The sequence below is a fragment of the Paraphaeosphaeria sporulosa genome, assembly GCF_001642045.1.
Source record: "Paraphaeosphaeria sporulosa strain AP3s5-JAC2a unplaced genomic scaffold CC84scaffold_1, whole genome shotgun sequence".
NCBI lineage: Eukaryota > Fungi > Ascomycota > Dothideomycetes > Pleosporales > Didymosphaeriaceae > Paraphaeosphaeria > Paraphaeosphaeria sporulosa.
In genome coordinates this window covers 636,247-656,832 of record NW_017253360.1, presented here as the reverse complement: position 1 = coordinate 656,832, position 20,586 = coordinate 636,247, and the positions used below count along the sequence as shown (strand labels likewise).

Here is a 20,586-nt window from a genome sequence, read left to right as displayed (position 1 = left end):
TGTCCTTTCGACAGTTGAGGCTACCGTACGAGCACACGTCTCCCTAGGACTACGGAGAAAAAATATGGAACCGGTAAAATTCCTTGTCAGCTCTTCGCAAGTAGATGAAAGTGTCGGTTTTGGAGCGTAAGTGTCGGAAATCGGTGTTCTCACATGCAATTCACCTGTGCACGCTAGCTGTGCTTACTAACGTAAAATAGCGTCAAGAAGCGACGGATGTCGCAACCGAGGGCGATGTCTGTCGTCTTCACATAGCTCGAGGGCCGGCAGGCTTCCGGCTCATATATCTATTATTGGAAACCTTTTCTGAAGATTTGCGCACCAAAGTGGTTGCTTTCCATGTAATCGTCCGCTCTCAAGGTTTGAATGCTCCACGATCGTAAGCTAAGCTCAGGCGATGAACACGTGACCATCCTCCAGAGAGTTTGTTTCATGCTGTGCACCATTATCTGAAGGCAGAATTTTCCACTCGATGGTTGCTAGAAGAACATACGAAATCTTGCCTAGGGGGACGAAGCATGACGGCAGAGCCTAGCTACGTTGACATGTATAGCATACAGCTTCTTGTCCTGGTTCTAAACTAATTGGACAGACAGGGCACCACAGATATCTCTGCCAAAGAGAGAAGCTCGAGCCTTGAGGCGATCTCTCGCAAATACAACACCCCAGAGCGCTCACCCTCAGCTCCAGTCTCCGTTGTTCGCAGTCCTCCCGAGCGAAGTGCGCAATCTTATATTCGAGTACGCCATCTGCCAAAGGATTGATCCCGATCCTCATGAATCGCCTCCTGAAACTCAAATTGCCCGTTCACGACCTCACCATGAAAGACATCCAGTGACACACACAGCGCTTTTACGCACATGTCGCCTTGTCTACACTGAGACACGTACGATACCTCTGCGGAGCGCAACACATCATGTTTACGGGGATCAGGCATTAAGCTACAATTCTAACGAGTGGGACCACTTTCTGTTCCACATGTCCAGACAGTCAGGAGAGTGCCTGCATCATCTCCACTCGACCAATTGGTGGCTTCCCGACTTTACGAAGCACCTACAACCTCATCTGCAGTGGAGGAAAATCACATGGACAATCCTCTCATCCAGCTGGGATTTTACGAATGAGTGGGAAACCCCTAAATTCAGCTACGCTGAGAAGATATCAACCAAGCTCAACGAGATCTTATTCCCAGATACCTGCCGCGAAGTGAATCTGGAGCTCGAAGTGCTGAGGAAGAACCCGACACATCGAAGAAAATTGCGAGCCATATCTGATCAGTTCCGAGAGATCCATCTTACTCGGCGGGATGGGTCGAAAATTGAGCTGGACGAGACTTACTCCATGGAATACACATGGGAGGGCAAGACCTGGCAACCCGGGGACTGGGAACACGGCCATGGAGGCTACGTGAGCGCTACGTATCATACGATCCGCCTTTGCTGGCGGGCACGGGAGCCCGAAAGGGAATACATGCACTACGATTACTGGGACTGTTTGCGAAGTCAGAAGATCAAGAGGATACCTTCTGGGTATAGTTCTGAAAAGGAAGAGGATGCATGAAGATGCTGATGTATGCACAATCCAGGACCAAAAGAAGTCATGACCACATATCTACATTAGCTGACAATAAGAATTTGACTTGGCATACCTACAGAATCAGGATACACCATTACGTTTAGGTCCACGGGCCGTAAGAGTAGCGTGGAAAGCGTACATGGTAACACTCTCATCTAAGTAAGCACGTGTAAGTATAACCACGCTGGTACGAAATACGTTCAACTCACTGGAGCCTGAACAGGCGTCCATGCATGCCAAATACGCGAGATAGTGGAAGGGATCGAAACTTCCGCTCGGGTGTGGTTCGTGAAATTGGATCCTACGTTTCAGTTTGTACCTCCGAGGTGTAAATTGCCAAGCAGACCCAGGCAGCTTCTCAGCAGCGAAGCAGAGCTTGGTGAAAGCTCTTAGTAAGGCGGTCCATTCAATCTCGTTGGGAACCTCATTATCGCCAGGTATATGGAACAGCGCCTGAATGACCTTGTTAGTCTTTGTGTCGATGTTGAGTACGGGCAGTTGAACAGACTCGTCCAGATCGTCCGGATCGTTCTCAGCTGGCTGTTGAGGGGACCGTTTTGGGAGATCGATGATCCGAGCTGGGAGTTTCTCGTGGACTTCGGTGAAGTCTATTGAAATATCATGAAGTACAATGGGAACTTCAGTGTACGTGGGATCTTGTGATTGCGACAATTTTGTTGGAGGTATCCACTGCGATGTCCGTGTTATGGTGTTTTTGCTGAGTAAGTCCCGTATGAACTTATTCCCTCTCAAAGCCTGGTATCAACATGCTTTCAGAAGCGGTCGAGGTGCTGCTCTGCTTTGATCGTCGCTTTCACGTGCTGGTTCCCGCGATGATGGTGCGGAGGGTAGTGAAAATTTCCCCAGTGATATCGCCTAACATTGAGGAGACGAGACCTGCTTGGGGCCCATCTGCCATGTTCAGCCATTTCAAGTGTTTTGTAAACCAGCAGGCATTTAAAGCTGACTCCCACCAAATCGCTCGTCCTGCAATGGCCGTATCCATAGCTGGATGCCAAGGAGGTGAAGGCTCTCAACGACGACCGAGGCGGGTGTAAGCATCTCTTCCGTGAACGAAGACAGCCCTTGACGCGAGGAAGGCTCTTGCCGCAGCCAACTCTTTAAGACGTCGAGGATGACCTAGAGATATTCATACTGAGTAATCTCTGTCTTCGATACGTTGCTGGTCAATTCTGTGGCAATATCGGCCATGATGGATACCTTCAACAACAAGCTGTGCCGCTTGGCTGGTGACCTCTTCTTCCATCGTTTTTGAATGAGTGCTTCATGACGGATGATAATATCGTGTAGCCGAGTGTAGTCTCGAAATTATATCTTTAGCCATATCTCGGAATGGGTCTCGATCGCATCCTTTGGCCACGGAGCGCTCTTCTTGCCCCAGTAGAGATCCAGAAGCAGAGCATCTCGATCCATGGCGCACGAGGCCACAACCTAATGAGCTCCAAAGTGTATTCGTTGACTGAGTTGTGGTCTGTTACGTTTGCTGGGTCAGTGATGGGTTGGCAAGCAGTGGTGTACAGCGTGCCATGTAGAGCCGAGTATGCAGTAACGTGAAACAGGCTTGGGCGTTCCATACCAGGTGGGCGTGGCTTGTGCCATGGGGTGGCGAACAGGGACGTGTCATTAGTGAAAGAACCTATATAAGCGCTTTATGTTCAAAGGGCCGGAGCCCAAGTATGAATGGCCCTTAGTCGCCCAATACACCACTAGCTTGAGCTATTCCAACGCCATTTGCAGATTGATTCCATCATGCATAGAGATAGTGACGCGGAGGTCGTTGAAGTCCTCAAGCAGGTGTCAGCAAGCTCCAGGATGTACCGGTGACATGTGTGTAGACACATGCCCACCAAACAGACATTACTAGAGATCTTTCCAAATATTTGGACCACCAAGCAAATGTTTGTAAGCTGAGGCAACAGGAGCAAGCCCTTTAGTGTTACAAATTGCAAAGCTCCAGGACTTATGGACACGGTAATAGTGAGCAGTGCCAGGTCATCCCACTGAGCGAAAGTTCTGAAGCCGTGAAAGCCCTATCTTGTTGTATCTTTATCCAACACTTCTGATCCCGCAAAGCGTTACCTATCTCTTTGTACAGTGTAAACTTTGCTGTTCTCATCACATGTACGTGTGAAGTAGCATTGATATTCGTTGTTTTGAATGGAAGACTGTAGTATAAGATTTGGCAATGCAGTTTGACCAGAACAGTTTGGAGAGTCAGCTACTAAAAGAAGAGTCTGAGAACTATGAAAAAATGCTTGTCGACTAGGATACTGGATGCTCCGCGATATCTACAGATGCTTAGTAGACGTGTGGATAGCAGACCTCTCGAGAGCTCAGTCGGTCGCTCGTTCCGATTGTCGTCGTTACCTATCCGGAAGCTGCCAACATACAACGCGGTTGCCGAGGCATTTTTACATTCTCAACTCTACCCACTCTTCACCTGTCCCCGAGATACAGTTCCCTCCCACCGACACGTCCGGACACTCGGCTATATTGCCTCTATCTGGCTGCGCTGATCGCTTGTTATTGCGCACAAAGTACGGTGAAGAGATGCACCGATCAGTCCACGCAACGCGAGAACAAAGACGACTACCTGCAGTCTATCGGAAGAGCAAGTACACACCGATGCAGTCTGCCAATAGGGCAGCCTGCCGTTGGCCGCGATAACTGTGTTGTCGACAAAGTAATGGGAGTACAAAACTTGGCACAGGAGGGGTCACCACACCTGTCAAATCTCGATCGAATCCTCGCTCGTAAAACGCCCGAGCTGCAGGGCGACACAGCTCACACAGCTGCGCTCGGCATGCCGCAGTGTGGCAATAAGCCCAAGGTTGCACGAATTTGCGGGGATGTTTTGAGCATGCAAGCCAGAGAAGGACGAGAGCCCCAGAATAGGCACATAGAGAAAAGTAGGCGCCCGACGTGCTGCTCGAGGCGCGAAAGACGCCGCATCTGGTCACACACGAGGAGATTACCGGCTGCAAGACAGAAGCGAGGACTGACACATGTCTGCCAGTCCTTCCTATTTGTGAGGCAACGCAAGCCGAGGGACGTGAGCTACTTTCCACAACATGAGGACCGAGGCCACTGGCGGCATGTCATGGCGCGCGGTTACCACGCGAATGATGCGATGGTAGCATCTCCCGACTGCCAGGATGTCGGACCGACGGCTATTGACGTCTGGCGGATAGTCGCGTCGACTTCGGCTGCCTACTACCTTTCACCGCATGAGGCTGTTGGCGTGGTGTGTAGCACTATCTCTGGCTTCATTCTGGCAGCGCTCGATTCTGGCGCGCGGATTCGAGGCGGATGAAAAGCTGAGGTGTCATCTCTCCCGGACATCTGCCGGTTCCCATGGCATCTGGCACCGGAAGGACGGGCGGAACGTTTGGAGTGCGAACAGACCCATGCAGCGAGTCGTGCGATCCAAGGAGGTTTGTCCAAGCGTCTTCCAAAAGCTTCTGGAAGGTCTCGCAGGAAGATCATGCCGAGATCGGGTAGCGCGAGACAATATCGTGCGAACAAAGAACCACTACTGTGCCGCAACGGAGGCAGCGAGGGAGGGCTCTTCAGACTTTCTATCTCTGTTAACAGTCTTGCAGAAGTTCGTTTGGCAGGCGGCCTCGCAGAAGATTTGCGAGCTTGCCGTTGGTGGCAGGACGGAAAGCCATCCGGCAGTAGCTGACAGAGTTTGAGACGTCGCCCAATGCGTAACAGGGCGCACATGGGCGCGGCAAGGGGCAACCTTCCCCGACTCAACCATGTGCCTGGGACGCTGCCGCGCGTGGGGAAGCGCATCCTCCTGCATTGCATGGTATTTGGACAAGGCGGTCAAGCTGTCCACCTCACCCGCCATGGTTGCCCTTGCGTGTTGACACACTGATAAACTTGCGCTGTGTACACGTCACGCCCAAGCCGCTTTCAATACGCGGGTGGGAGGCAGAGCCCTCGGCGTTGGTTGCTTCTTGCCGCGCCGTTGCGCGCGCACGCTATCTGTATGGGGGAGCTGGAGGATGCGTGGGCGAGCGCCAGGCTTTGTTTGTCCAAACCCCGGGTCGCGTCCTCGCATCCACGCCATCGAGCCAGCCGCTGATGGGCGGAGGAAAAAAGCCCGACAGTCGCCCAAGCACCGCGGGCACGGGTGGCGGTGGGCGTGGGGTGGGCTTTGCTTGATCGGTTTGGGGCAAGCCGTCTCGCTCCGCTTCATGTGCAACGGACGGGGGAGCAGGAAAGCAAGGAGCGCGGCTGCCCGCTGCCCCGTTGCTGCCCCCGGCCTTCTGATTGCTCTGGCGCTTCCTTTTTCTCGAAGGGTATCCTGCTCGCCCATGCGAGTCAAGACTGCCCTGTACATGTCCCTGCGGGTTGAGTATAAAGCATAGCTCTCCCCACACCGGGGCGCTCGTCTTCTTTTCCATTAAGCATACTCGATCGCTAGCTACTTCCATATCCTCACCTAAACTTGGAAGATCCTCATCAACCTGTCTTGCACATCAATCCATACCTGCATCTTCGCCTCCAACTCGTCGGATCATCCGGACCAGCACATCCAGGCACCGCCCAGTCTTAACAGCCCCAACTACGTCCTGCGTATCAGTGTCAGTCCCAGTGCCCAAAAGAGATCGTGAGTAAGCCCCATTCTGCAGCCCACCCCCTATTTGCGCCGCTTTACATGGCGCTGTGCTTTGCTTGGTCCCGACTCCCATGATGCCAACGCATCCACATCAGCCCTGCGTGCCTCTGATATTAAATCTGACTCACCATACCCAGGTTCCTCTTGCATCGCATTTCAGCCATAAGCCATTCCCGCGATCCTGCCTCGGGACTTGCAAATCAGCCATTCCAATTTTGCCAACAAATTTATTAGCTGTCTGAAGCCAGCTCATACCGCACTCCTAGCGCCTCCCCAAATCTGCTTTCCAACCGAGAGACACGCACGCACGCTCTTGTCCTACCCACCGGACCCAACTATATAGCCTTGTTCCCCAGCTTTGCCCCAGTTTTACCCCAGGCCACATCACTCTGCTCAGCATTTTACAGCGTTCGCAGCCGTCCCCACTATCTAGTCGTCATCACTTAGTATTTCACTCCAACCAAAATCTTCTTCAGATCGGCCACACTCGCCATCGACTCCGATCGAATCCCAAGCCAGACTATTCCGACGCACATCACAATGCCTTCCCAGCAATCAGCCAACAACCAGCGCCATCGCCTTGCCATCTTGACCAGTTCCAACCTTGGTCACGATGTCAGCGCAGCTTTCAAGGCTGGCAGCACCTTCTCGCGATCAAGCCAAGAATTCAACGAGACTCCCGCACCACCACCTTCTCCCATCGACTTCTCGTTCCCGTCAACACCGGCCGAGCAGAGAAGTCGTGCTGGAAGCGAATCGAACTGAACCCACATCAAGTGTCCTTTGATGGCATCTCTTCGACATTTGTTTTCATTATGATATTGCATTTAGCGGGCAGGTTGTTCGACTGTCACGACCAGGAACACGGTACGGGGTTGGGATACATTGGCCTGTGGTTCAATCTCCATTACTGGATTTTCTTTAGCAACGTACTTTTGGAGTCTCATGGTTCGCGCGTTGACCGCTGCCTTCGCCTTTACTTTTCGTAGAATACCCTTCTTGTTCATTGTACTTTGGTTTCGATAGACTTTGAGCCACTGGCTCTTGTACGCTCGTGCGCATTTGATTCCCATGGTTGCCCTTTGTGCAGTCACGGATTGGAGATCATAGTATTTGGTAATCACAAACGTCATCAATCTCCATCCGTGTAGTTCTCAACGTGATTCATCCATTGTACCACATTTGTCAGACGGCGTGTAACGATCTTCTTCACCATTGTGGATGTCAATGTCTCAGACATCTGGAATCAGCGTTCGTGGTAAGTGGACCGAAAGGCCAACACAACCCCTCGTGGCGTCCGTAGTGCGCTCCTTCTTCCACCAACGCTCTGCCTCCCGCATGGAGAAGCGCAGCAACTGTGACGAGGACAGCATCGGCTTATCTTGTTGCTTAGAGAGGATCCCCCGCTCTCCTGCACCCATCCGGACCGAAGTGCTCGTATTACGCCCGACAAGCATGCGCTGCTTCGAATATTTGATTAACTTCTCTCACCGCCATCATGACGATCGTTGAATCAGGCCCCGCATCGAAACGCATCGCGCCGCTCCGCTCCCGCTTCGAACCCACTTCTGGACAACTCCATCGGTGAGCGTGGCTTTCACGTCAGCTTCCATCTACCGCACTTCCGCCCCTTCACTGCCTCATTCCTCCGCCAAGGGGGCACATAAGACGTCGGTCCAGCGCGCAAGTACGCAACATTAATCAAGGACGACATGATAAAGTTCCAAGGTTCATAGCGTCGGGGGTTGGTATGTGCACCATGCATGGAACGTTGACAGAAGACTGAAAGCGTCTGGAACAATGTGCCAGGCGGCACGATATTTTTGTCACACGGCTATTGTTGGACAGTCGTCCTCTGGCATCCTGGTTTCCGGATAATAACACGTGGGCTGAATGTGTGTCTGCACCACTGGCTTCTTCGCTTCCTCTGTTGGCATACGCGAATGCTGACACCTTCCTTTTGCATTCGCAGGCGTGGGCGCACTCATTTCGTTTCTTTGTTCCTGCAGCACGAATCACTTATCGATCGGCTTTGTCTCGGGTGACTCGCGCAAAGCGCACTGAGACAATCCCGGATGCTTTCGTCCTTGATCCGCGACTCACCCTTCCTGTTCCTGTCTCAGGCGTTGTGGAGCCTCTTCGCGTGGCCCAACGGCATTGCATCCGCCTTGCCGCCCTGTTGCGGGGTGCAGGGATCGCGAGCTGGCGCAAATCTTCTGCATCGCGGATCACGTCGCATCATGGCCAGAAAACTTAATTGCCCGGCATTAATTCCGCCCTAAATGCCTTCCCAAAGTCTCGCGGATTTCTCGCCGACTGTGGGTCGGTCGCCGATGCAGACCTAGTTCGAAGACCGGGCGGGTGATGATGCGACTGTGCTTCAAGACAAGGCGTGCGAATAGGATTCATGACGCCAAATTACGAGATACGCATCTCTCGTTATCAGTCCGGACGTTGTACACGGAGGAATACCGCCATGTAGCACCGTTCGCGTTCCGCCGCACCGTTCTCACCCACACCACAAATACGGGGAAGCCTGTCCGTTCTCCACATCTATCCCCCTGCGCAAAGAAGGATGCGATCGAGTTTAGCCAAACTTTACCGTGCATTGACTCTTGAACGGCGCTGAAATCCGTGGATCGAGCCTATAGCGTTCATTCACTTATAGACAATCTGACCTCGGATGGATCAATACGGTCCGCGTCGAAAGGAGAACGCAGCACCTTTGCTCACTTTTACACACTCGCACTGACTGTTTGAGGACAGGAACAGTGCGACATCCTGATCCGTATTCGCTCCTCTTATATCGTGAGACTTAAGACGACGCGCTGGCCCATCCAATATTGCCAGTCTGGTTTAATGGGTGGACAGTAGGGTGTTTGACGTTGCGCCTATTACAGTTGTTCGCTTGGAAGTCCGGGTATGTTGTTTTACCTCACACCGACTTCTTGTGGAAAGTAAGAACGAGAAGGTATGAAACTCACCATCCACTGCAGTCCTCGCCGTATTCGAGTGATGTATAATGCCCCTTGAAGAGATGAAGTATCTTACTTCTGTTTCGATTCTGTCTTCGAGCGTCCAAACCGTTTTGATGTTCTGCACGGTACTTCCGCGGGTTTGTCGTTACATTTTACTCGACTTCGCTAGATACGACTCCTCTACGTTCAAGCGCACATTGGCGCAGGTCTCAGTATGCTTCTTCTATTTACTCGAGCAGGAGCTACAAGTGAGCTTGCAATCACCTAGAGAGATAATGAAGCTCCACTGTAGTTTATCCGAGTTGAGAACAAATCTGTGACCTGGATTCAGGCTGGTATCTTTTTGACGTTGTGGAAGTCTGCCATGGTGGGAGGCGGGTGTGGATCTCCCCAAAGCAGGTCCATGGACCCGTGGACCCGTGGACGGAAGAACTACACGCGGCTTGCTTCTTACAGGTGTGAACTACGTGCACCTCTGGAGCTCCAAAAAATACATGAGTGCCTTCCTAGCTCGCATACTAGATCGAGACTACATCCGAGCGACAAACCTCACCAACATGTTCGTCTTCAACTACACAGTGTTTCGGGTTTTGGATTTTCGCTTACTCTCGGGGTCCTTCACACCGAGAGGCTTCTTGGCGGCGTCCTCCCCAGATTATTTACCCCAGATAAGGTCTAGGACTTCTCCAAATTCTCCCGAGGGTCTGCTATAAACATGGAGATAGTGAAGAGTTCGATATCACAGTACCAGTCTCGCTATGCGCTTCCTGGCGGCTTCTGCGGCGCTTTTGTCGTCGACTGCTTTGGCGGTTCTCAATGCCACACAAAACGATGCGAGCTTGACCATCGCTAACGAGAGGCTGGTAGCTTCGGTTAGTAAAAGCCGGGGTTATGTCAATGTGCTCACTCTTGATGGACAGAATCTTCTTGTAAGTTAAATCCAACTACGTTACCTAGTCAATCCTCTAGTGCGTTGTGTTACACTAGGAGCAATACAGTACCCGAGTTGTGTACCTAGTACTGTTAATCAGTTATACCATCATCTGCTGATTGAAAATCAGGGCACTGAGAATGGAAACACTGGCGTGGGACCCTATCTCGACTGCTATTGTACACCTAGCGGCTTCTGGACTCCTGGTCGCGGCAAACAAGTCGACTACGAGTTATATAACGGCACGGACTCCACGGGAAAGAAGTATGGTGGAATCAGCATGGGCGAGACTTACGCTGCGACCGGCCAGCGGTTGGAACAGTACTGGTTTCTGAAGGAAGGCGAAACCGGTCTCCACACTTTCAGCCGCATTGTGTATAACAACAAGACTACGCCGTTCTTGAGAAACCTCCAGGAGTTCCGTACAATGTTCCGCCCAAACCATGACCCACCATTGTTCACACATTTCATCACTAACGAGAAGTTCGCGGCACCGCGGCCAGATACCGAAGGCCAGGTGACCGTGCAGGATGCTACTTGGTGGCTCCCCAACAAGGATTCCCCATACGTGCAGGGCGTTGGCGATTACTTCACCAAGTACACATTTCAAGACACCTGGCGCAATCACAAGGCTCATGGCATGTATGCCGACGGATCAGGAAGTAACGGAACATCGTTTGGGGCTTGGCTCGTACACAACACTGTCGAGACGTACTACAATGGACCTGTGCATTCTGACCTGGTTGTTGACGGTATTGTTTATAACTACATGGTCAGCAACCGTAGGCGATTCCACTCTCTAACCTGTGTGCGAGAACAGCGCTGACCTTGGCTTAGATCACGGGGATCAAACTCCCAACATCACAGACGGTTTCGACCGCACCTTTGGCCCTCAATACTTCCACTTCAATAAGGATGGCTCGCTCAGCGAGCTACGCGCTGACGCAGAGCAATATGGTTTGCGTCCAGACTGGAACGCAAAGTTCTACGACTCCATCGCAAAACACGTCCCCAATCTCGTCACTACTTCCGGGCGCGGTACCTTCAACGCACGAGTAGCTCTTCCCAAGAACGCAAAGAACCCTATCGCCATCCTAACAGAGAGCGGCCGTAACTACCAAGACAACGTCTACGACGCCAAAGCCTACCAGTACTGGAGTGAAATTGACAACAGAGGCAAAGTCACCATTCCCCGCGTCAAGGCAGGGGAATACAGACTGACTATCTACGCTGACGGCATCTTTGGCGAATTCATCCGCGACAACGTCGCCATCTCCGCCGGCAAAGAAACACAACTCAACGTAGAATGGAAGGCGGAATCAGCAGGCACAGAGCTCTTCCGCATCGGCACACCGGACAAGTCCTCCGGCGAGTATCGCCACGGCTATGCCGCGTCTCCCGACCACCCGCTCCTCACTGAAGAATACCGCTTGTACTGGGCGGCGTACGACTTCGTGGATGAGTTTCCGGAGGGTGTGACGTACAAAGTCGGTCGAGACGACCCGGCGAAAACATTAAACTACGTCCACTGGAGTGTGTTTGGGGGTAAAGCGAATTATGAACGGCCTGAGCCAGTCTACGATAACATCAACAATTGGACCATCCTGTTCGATACCAAAGCAAACCAGCTCAAGGGGAAGAAGACGGCAACATTCACCGTACGCTACCTACCACCCTCATATAACACCCGAACACTCAACTAACCTCTCTAGGTCCAACTCGCAGGCGCCAAAACTGCCGCCGGCAACACCGACGTCTTCAACGCGTCCGAGCCCTACTCCAACCTCCCTTATACCGTCAACGTCAACGGCAAGGACCTCGCGCCCTGGGTAATCCCCTACTATCAATCCAGCTCCTGCGCTGTGCGGTCCGCAGTAATCTGCTACCAGCTTGCGCACAAGTTTGTGTTCGATGTGGGGCTGCTGAAGGCGGGCGAGAATACGTTTGTGCTGAGCCTGCCGTACAATGCGACGAATTACGAGAGCGCGCTGTTGCCGGAGTCGGTTTACGTGCAGTATGATGCGCTGAGGCTGGAGGTGAAGTAGATAAAAGACTGCGCTTAGCATCGAGGATCGAAAAATGGTAGTAGTTCCAAGCGTCGAAGTCCTGTGGCCAGAGCTGAGAGGCCCAAGAGGACTGAGCATAGTCGCTCAATGACTGAAGCGTGCCTTGAACTGACTGCAAGCTATTATATACAGCTTAGAAGTATATCCCGAACGTTTCAAACAAGCACGATCTCTTCATGTTGCGACTAGGCGTCATATACATCTATCGTACAACAAAGCTCATACCTTCTTTATCTATACCATCATCTAACCATCCAACCACTACATGTACAAACGCCAATGCAGTACAAACGCCCAAAATGCTGACCCTCGAATATTACAAGATTCTACCATCCACATATCATACAATGAAGCCTAAGATAAGAAACCCAGGGTATCCAAAAGAAAAAAAGCACCTACTCCCTCTCCCCTTCATCCTTCCTTTTCTCTTCGGCCGAGCGGACGCCGACTCAGCCTCGGCGCAGGCGCCTCATGATTGCTTTTGATACCCGCATAGTACGTAAGACTCGGCTGTGTGATTGTGCGGCTCATCTTGCGGTCGGGGAGTATACTTTTCGGTGGAGGAAATGCACCGTCGGACCGGGCGGGCACGGCGTTGCCGCCGCGGTAGTGGTACAGGAGCTGGAGCTCGTTATGGTTGCCCTCGTGGAGGGGGCGGGGGGACTTTGTCTGCGAGAGAGGTGGGGAGGCGGCGTCGGGAGAGAGTTCGAGCGAGCGGAAGGTGAAGGAGCCGTCGGTGTGTTTTGTGATGTTCAGGGGCTTGGGCTGGTCTGCATTGGCGGAGGAGGTTTTAGAGAGGACTTTTCTGAGGTTGGAATGACTAGAGGGAATAAGCTTTCGGTTGTTGTTGATCGGGAGCGGGCGTACCGATGGGTCTCGCAGACTCTTGATGTGCTCTCTGAGGACGTTGGGGGAGAGTTGTTTGTCGGATCGTTCCGTTTCGAGAGGGTTCTTCCTTTCACGGCGAGCGACGTCTTCCCCAAGTAGTTGGACCTTGTTTTGCCGCTCAAATTCCAAGCTGTGGGCTTGGTCCATCAGGTTCACAATAGACACCCAATTCTCAAAGCGGAGTTCGTCGTAGGGGATTCCAGTGGAACTTAACGCGGTGGGCAGTAAACCTTCTTCCAGAGGCGGCTGATGTGGATCTATGGTAAACTCATCATAGATCTCCCGTAAGTGCTCTCGCTTGGCTAGAGGCGATCTTTCCGGGTCCAGGAACATGTAGAATGGTGTTTGCTTCAAATCCAAGCGTTGGCCAGACATGACGACCGCCGCTATGTTCCTGATCTGCTGGTTGAGCCCAGCAAGCTCGCCTTTGAACACTTCTGGACGCGAGATATCAATCTCTCGATCGTGAAGGTTCTCTTCCTCCTCAAGCACGGTCATGATTGACTCCCTGGACGATGCGGATATGGTGTGTTCTTGATCTCGCAGCTGCGCGTCGAAGTAATCGCGATGACCTGCTCTCTTGCATGCCTGGGCAAAACACTTCCAGTCCTTCCAACCGATCTGTTTGCCATCCGAAGCTGCCTTGTGCACAATCCGTGTCCAATACTCTTCGATGAGTGCTGTTGCGCCAACCCGAGCTGCCGAGGCCAAAACGGTGCGTATACCAATTTCGCCCAAATCGATGCGAGCTGTCTCGGCGTCCTGCAGTGCGACACGCAGGAGATCCGGCACCCGCAACTTTCCAGCGAGGGTTACGAGGGCAAGGAAGGCTTGCGGAGAAGGAGGCATCCCGGCCTGAAGAAGTGTCGATAGCATTTGGTGGGCCTCGGTGATGACGCGGTTACGAAGCGATGCCATGTCTCCTTGGTAGTCGCTTCCAGGTGCAGGCTCTGGAAGTAAAGAGGCAAACGATGTTAGAAACTGACCCACATGTATTGGTTCCAGGTTGCCGCCAGCCTCGAGGTTGGCGTACAGAGCATTGGCCATGGCGCGAAGGAGCACGATGCGATCCCGCAGACTATCACACCGAACCATGCTGGACCTGATTCTCGACAGTATACTCGTGATCTGGCTGGGTCTTGTTACAACACCCGCACGACAAGCGACCAGAAAGACAGTGTAGGCTTCTGGTAGTTGCCTGCTTTCCATGAAGACTTCGAAAAAGCGTGAGGGCAGCTGGCAAGGATACAGGCGCAGGGCAGTGTCCAGCGCAAGGTACGATTGCTTCCAATCGTTGTGCAGGATGCGGGCTGTCAGAATGCCCTGGAGAAGCGTGACTGGGACGTTGGCGATGGCAATGGGCTGGGCACGGTTGGGCACGATGGCGTCCGGAGAGAGGTGGTACTCGGCGAAGGTGCCCGGGAAGCGCTTGAGAGCGTCGAGGTAGAGGTTCTCGAGCTCAGGCAGACGGAGCTTCTTGCCATAGGCCATCAGCTCGATAGCTGCGCCATAGACGGCTTGCGTCACATGGTTGTCGTCCTGCTGAACGACCCACTGCCAGAGTTGGTATCCCTCGTTGAACAGTTTGCGTTCTTTGTATATGCCCAGGATGTGCACGAAGGCAATCGGATGCACGGGCAGGGCTCCCTTCTGGAGGTCTTTGACGAACTGCTGGAGGAAGGACAGCAGGTGGGGTTTGGTGTCGTCGGGGAGTTCCCGGGTGCGCAACAATGCGTGCAGCGTCTTGGCAATGCGGCGCGTGTCATCACGGGTCAGGTAGCCCGTTGAGAGGACACTAGGGTACAGGTCCATGAGCGAACGCAGGTTGTCGTCGTTGATGGCCTTGCGGAACTGCTGCAGCAACGCGACATGGCCGTGGTGCAGCTGCTGCAGTCCTTGCCGCTGTGCAAGATCAGCGGGAGCGATTGGGGAAGCAATTGCATCGGATCGTACCTTCCTGTACTGCAGCTTCTGCGAGGGCTTCTTGTCCGACATGTACCGTCGACTACTGGGCGTGGGGAGGGCCCATGGCTGCAGCGAGAGCGCTGCGAGGGGCGCACAGGTGCGGAGCAGGCGCGGGGCGAGGAACGGGGCCGAGGGGCACACGATCGAGGCCAGCGAGGTCCTGGAGAGCGCGGGCATTCTCGGGTCGACGGTGCTTCACCAGCGCGTCGTCGCGAGAGGCCTGCGCTGCGAAGCATGCGCTCTACACTTTTCCCGACGCGCCAAGCAGCGGCCGCGAGTTAGGCGAGCGCGGAGGAGACGACACCTTGTCCGCTCCCCAAAACCCCCGCGGCGACGACAGGCAGCTCCCACAGCTCCCACACCACCACAGCCACAGCACACCATGTCGCGGCCCCTCTCCCTCTTCAGCGTGTCGGCCATCCTGATCCTCGCCATTGACGATGGCTCGCGCATCCTCACAAAGTACTACTCGAACCCGCACCCGCCCCAGGGCCAGACCGACTACCCCGGCCAGATAGCCTACAAGACGGTCAAGGACCAGAAGTCGTTCGAAAAGGGCCTGCTCGGTGTGTGAAGACGCCCGGAAACCATGAAGCTGGTCTGACAGGCGCGCAGAGAAGACGGCCAAGCAGACTACCGACATCATCCTCTATGACCAGAAAGTCATCGTCTTCAAGATGGAGTCGGACGTCATGCTCTACGTCGTCGGCGGCGCAGAGGAAAACGAGGTGCTTCTGTACAGGTATGGAGAGCCAGCATGCGCTCCAAGTTATAACGTACTAACGCCTGCGCAGTGTTGTGCTTGCGTTACGAGACTCGCTCAACATCCTCCTCAAGTGAGTAGCGCGACAGGGAGCCTGGACCCCCACTAACGTAGCCAGAAACTCGGTCGACAAGCGCACCGTAATCGAGAACTACGACCTCGTGGTATGTGGCCGTGTCTTTGCTGGGCCGCAGAAACCAAAGCTAACAACCGCAGTCTCTTGCCGTCGACGAATTGGTGGACGATGGTATCATCCTCGAGACTGACCCCGTCACTGTGGCCTCCCGCGTGAGCAGGCCCCCTGCGCAAGACATGACATCAATGAAGAACCTCGATCTCTCTGAGCAAGGTTTCCTGAACGCGTGGGAGTTTGGAAAGAGACAGCTGGCGGAGCGGATAAGACAGGGCTTGTGAAGAATCGATCAGCGGTTTGGCGTTGCAGGAGTTAGACTGGCAAAAGGCATAGCTGTGGTTGCATTGCGCTTGGAGCCATGCCTTGTTACGGCGGCTCACGTGGTTACTTTGAATCGATCGACTGCACCAGCATCTACAGTGCTCATTCGCCTGTTCGAACTGCTCTCCCACTGAACTGAACTTGTAATGAACCAGTGGTGGACTCGCGAGACGGTCAGTCCAACGGGAACAGCGGGTTCAAATGCGTCGCAGTAATGATTGACCGATCGAATGTGCCACCCACAAGCCGCTAAGTGGCCATTTGTACCTGGCGGAATTGAGCCACTTGTACGCTTGTCCCTGCGGCAATGACACAAGTGCCAGGGACTAGTTGTGATTCACTGCCGCTAGCTCAGCCCTACGCGACGCAGAAAGCGGCGTTCGCAGCGTCATCGCCGTCCCACCTCAACCCCGCCAAAGCACGCGTGCCACACATTCTGCACACGACACCATGAAGCAGCGCTTTTCGTCCCTCGACGTCAAGGTACAGCGTCCAGCGATCACCACCTGCGCATATACTGACATTTGCAGGTCATTGCACACGAGCTTCAGCAAACTCTGGTCCCGCTGCGCGTCACCAATGTCTACGATCTTTCCTCGGTAGCAAAGCTCTCGCTCTCCTCTGCGTCTTCCATGCTGACCAGGACTAGCGCATCTTCCTCTTCAAGTTCCACAAACCCGACCACCGCGAGCAATTGATTGTAGAATCGGGCTTCCGCTGCCATCTTACCTCTTACGCCCGCACCACTGCTTCTGCCCCGTCCGCATTCGTCGCGAAGCTCCGCAAATACCTCAAGACACGAAGAGTCACTGCCATCTCGCAGGTCGGCACCGACCGCATAATAGAATTTCAGTTCTCGGATGGACTGTACCGGCTATACTTCGAATTCTACGCGGGTGGAAACATCGTGCTCACAGACGGAGATTTGAAGATCCTGTCTCTACTACGCAACGTCGAGGAAGGCGCCGAACATGAACAGCTGCGGGTTGGACTGCAGTACAACCTCTCGCTGCGTCAGAACTATGGGGGCATTCCCGAACTTACGAAAGAGCGGGTTCAACAAGCGCTTCAAAAGGCCGTGGATCGCCAGAAGGATCAGCCTGCCGCGTCGGGCAAGAAGGCGAAGAAGTCGCACAAGGATGCGCTTCGGAAAGCGCTTGCAGTCTCAATAACAGAGTGTCCGCCATTGCTGGTCGACCATGCGTTACACATTGCCAGCTTTGACTCTTCGTTGAAGCCGGAAGATGTGCTGGCCGACGACGGGCTGCTAGAAGGGCTCCTAGGCGTACTGCAACAGGCGCGAAAGATCTCGGAAGACATCACATCGACGGAGCAGATCAAGGGCTACATATTAGCGAAGCCCAATCCCGCAGCTCCCAAGGAAGAAGATCCGGCGGAAGAAGTTGCTTCGGGCAAGTCCAATGTTTTGTATGACGACTTTCACCCTTTTCAGCCCGAACAATTTAAAAACTCGGAGTACCAATTTCTAGAGTTCGATGGGTTCAACAAATGCGTAGACGAGTTCTTTTCCTCGATTGAAGGCCAGAAGCTGGAATCGAAACTGCATGAGCGCGAGTTACACGCACGGAAAAAGTTGGATCAAGCGCGCAAAGAGCACGAAAGCCGTATTGGAGGCTTACAACAGACACAGGAGCTGAATTTCCGCAAGGCAGAGGCTATCCTTGCCAACATCCACAGGGTAGATGAGGCAATGGCTGCTGTCAATGGGTTGATCGGCCAGGGAATGGACTGGGGCGAGATTGCACGATTGATCGAGCGGGAGCAGGAGCAAGGCAACGCCGTGGCACAGCTTATTAAGCTACCCCTGAAGTTGCACGAAAACACCATCACGCTGCTCCTCGAAGAAGCTAATGAAGGCGAAGGGGATCAAGAAGAAGATGAAGGCTACGAGACGAGCGAGGTCGAAGAGTCCTCTGACGAAGATGAACCATCAGAAAGCAAGAAGAAAGCCACTGCACCGCAAGCACCGGTGCAGTCAACACTGAGCATCGACGTCGACCTCGGTCTGACCGCGTACAAGAACTCTAGCGAATATTTCGATCAGAAAAAGACCGCCAAGGGCAAGGAGGCTCGTACGATCGAAGCATCTGAGAGAGCAATGAAGGCTCACGAGCGTAAAGTGGCTGAGGACCTGAAGAAGGGTCTCAAGCAAGAGAAAGAGGTGCTTAGACCTGTGCGCAGGCAGCAGTGGTTCGAAAAGTTTATTTACTTCATCTCGTCCGACGGATACCTCGTGCTTGGTGGCAAGGATGGCCCTCAGAACGAGATCATTTACCGCCGATACCTACGCAAAGGCGACATCTACGTTCATGCAGACCTCAAGGGTGCAGTACCCATGGTCATTAAAAACAACCCGCACACACCAGACTCTCCAATACCCCCTTCGACTCTCTCCCAAGCCGGACACCTTTCCGTCTGCACGTCCGAGGCATGGGATTCGAAGGCAGTCATGTCTGCATGGTGGGTCAAGGCCGATCAGGTCAGCAAAATCGGCCATGGAGGAGAATTCCTTGCGACAGGCATGTTCAACATCACCGGCCGGAAAGAATTTCTCCCACCCGCTCAGTTGGTAGTAGGATTAGCCGTCATGTTTGAGATCAGCGAGGACAGCAAGGCCCGCCATCGGAAGCATCGCGTCAATGATGCCGTACCTACACTCGAAAACAAGGAGGACACCACCGCAGCAGGTGATAGCAAGGATGGAGACAGTGATAGCGACGAAGACTTCCCAGATGCAAAGCCTGCATCTGACTCGGAAGATGACTTCCCTGATACCAAGCTCGGAGAGTCTGACGATAGCGATGCAGAGGAGGAAACGGTAGCCCATGCCAACCCATTGCAGAGAGCGAACGAAGCGGCAGACTCGGAGGATGAGGATGATACAGAAACACAGAAGCCTACTGCTCAGCCACAGAAGACGGGCGCCGCAAAGCGATTGCCTCAGGAAGACGCTGGCTCAGTCGCAGATTCGGAGAAGACCGACAAGACAGGGCATCGCCATCTTTCAGCCAGAGAACGTAGACTTCTCCGGAAGGGACAACCACTCAACGACATATCAGTACCGTCCGACCCGTCCACAGCTCCCGAAGCCGGCGCAGAAAGTGATGCCGCATCTGCCACAGACGACGAACCAACTCCCGCGTCCAGACCCCCAGCAACAGTTACATCACAAGCCTCGAAAGCCTCCAAAGGCCCGCTCCCACGTGGCAAACGCGCCAAAGCCAAAAAGCTCGCCGCAAAGTACGCCGACCAAGACGAAGAAGACCGGCAACTCGCGCTCCGCCTCCTGGGCGCGCAGTCCGGACCCAGCGCCGCCGAAACCGCCGCCCAAGACCAGCGTAAAAAGGAGGAAGAAGCAGCCGCCAACAAGCAGCGCCGCCGCGAGCAGCACCTCCGCGCGCAGGCCACAGGCAAAGCCGCGGAAGAAGCGCGCCGCATCGCAAACGCCGGCGACGCTGCTGCCCCCGCAGAAGACGAAGGCGACGACGAGCAGCTCGTGGCCAACCTCGCTAATCTCGACGCCTTCATCGGCCGCCCGCTCCCGGACGACGACCTCCTCTCCGCGATCCCCGTCTGCGCGCCCTGGTCCGCGCTCTCGACGTACAAGTACAAAGCCAAGATGCAGCCCGGGTCGCTAAAGCGCGGCAAAGCCGTCAAGGACATCCTGTCCAAGTGGGACAACGCAGGTAAAGATGCAAAAGCGACGGATAAGTACGGCAAGGATGTGGAAAGGATCTGGCCAAGGGAGATGGAGTTGATCCGCGGCTGGAAGGAGACGGAGGTTGTAAGCGTGGTGAGCGTGCCGAAGGTTAGGGTCATGATGGCGGGCGGGAGGGATGGTGGGGGGCTGAGCAATGCGGCGAAGGGGAAGAAGATGGCTAAGCGGGGTGGGAGGGGGAGCAAGAAGAGGTAGATCTGGTGGGGGCAGAAATGTAGCGTTGCGGAAGACGTGTGAGTTAATAGATAGAATCGAAACGTCACCCTTGTGGAAAGGTGCACTCAAGTCTTTGAGCGGTATTAAGATGCTCGTTGTCTGAGTGAAGAAATCTGACTGCCGGGTTTATGGCATCCAAAGGCTGCATGAGACCACTGGTACATGCCGTTCGGTCAATGAGGGAGCAGTTGGCGTTGTGCTATGTCGTACGGAGCAATGTTCGTGGATATGTCGAGTTCACGGGCGGTCGCAACCCTATCAAACACACATGCTTGAGAGCCAGGGCGTATTCACACTGGCACGGAAGCGTTCACTTTGCTGAACTGCGCAGTCGAGAATCTTGAGGTCTATCCCCGCCTC

General features: G+C 53.9%; 5 protein-coding genes across 5 annotated transcripts; 4 read left to right on the top strand and 1 right to left on the bottom strand.

Moving 5' to 3' along the window:
• Positions 1-64: 64 nt before the first annotated feature.
• CC84DRAFT_1170283 (uncharacterized protein) lies at positions 65-1,560 on the top strand (the record flags this gene model as incomplete). The annotated part of the gene is made up of 3 exons (XM_018179848.1): positions 65-126; positions 201-236; positions 597-1,560. 3 exons carry the CDS (start codon positions 65-67, stop codon positions 1,558-1,560), a joined length of 1,062 nt encoding a protein of 353 aa, XP_018041732.1.
• An 8,402-nt stretch (positions 1,561-9,962) lies between these two features.
• CC84DRAFT_1170281 (polysaccharide lyase-like protein family 4) lies at positions 9,963-12,180 on the top strand (the record flags this gene model as incomplete). The annotated part of the gene is made up of 4 exons (XM_018179847.1): positions 9,963-10,133; positions 10,266-10,917; positions 10,973-11,793; positions 11,848-12,180. 4 exons carry the CDS (start codon positions 9,963-9,965, stop codon positions 12,178-12,180), a joined length of 1,977 nt encoding a protein of 658 aa, XP_018041731.1.
• A 432-nt stretch (positions 12,181-12,612) lies between these two features.
• CC84DRAFT_1200657 (uncharacterized protein) lies at positions 12,613-15,231 on the bottom strand (the record flags this gene model as incomplete). The annotated part of the gene is made up of 2 exons (XM_018181677.1): positions 12,613-14,991; positions 15,043-15,231. 2 exons carry the CDS (start codon positions 15,229-15,231, stop codon positions 12,613-12,615), a joined length of 2,568 nt encoding a protein of 855 aa, XP_018041730.1.
• A 205-nt stretch (positions 15,232-15,436) lies between these two features.
• CC84DRAFT_1078150 (snare-like protein) lies at positions 15,437-16,231 on the top strand (the record flags this gene model as incomplete). Its single annotated transcript, XM_018173789.1, has 5 exons — positions 15,437-15,620; positions 15,670-15,796; positions 15,849-15,890; positions 15,936-15,981; positions 16,034-16,231. The coding sequence occupies 5 exons, from the start codon at positions 15,437-15,439 to the stop codon at positions 16,229-16,231; spliced, it is 597 nt and encodes a 198-aa protein (XP_018041729.1).
• A 490-nt stretch (positions 16,232-16,721) lies between these two features.
• Positions 16,722-20,205, top strand: CC84DRAFT_1182348 (uncharacterized protein; the record flags this gene model as incomplete). Its single annotated transcript, XM_018180622.1, has 3 exons — positions 16,722-16,754; positions 16,802-16,870; positions 16,921-20,205. 3 exons carry the CDS (start codon positions 16,722-16,724, stop codon positions 20,203-20,205), a joined length of 3,387 nt encoding a protein of 1,128 aa, XP_018041728.1.
• Positions 20,206-20,586: the final 381 nt, after the last annotated feature.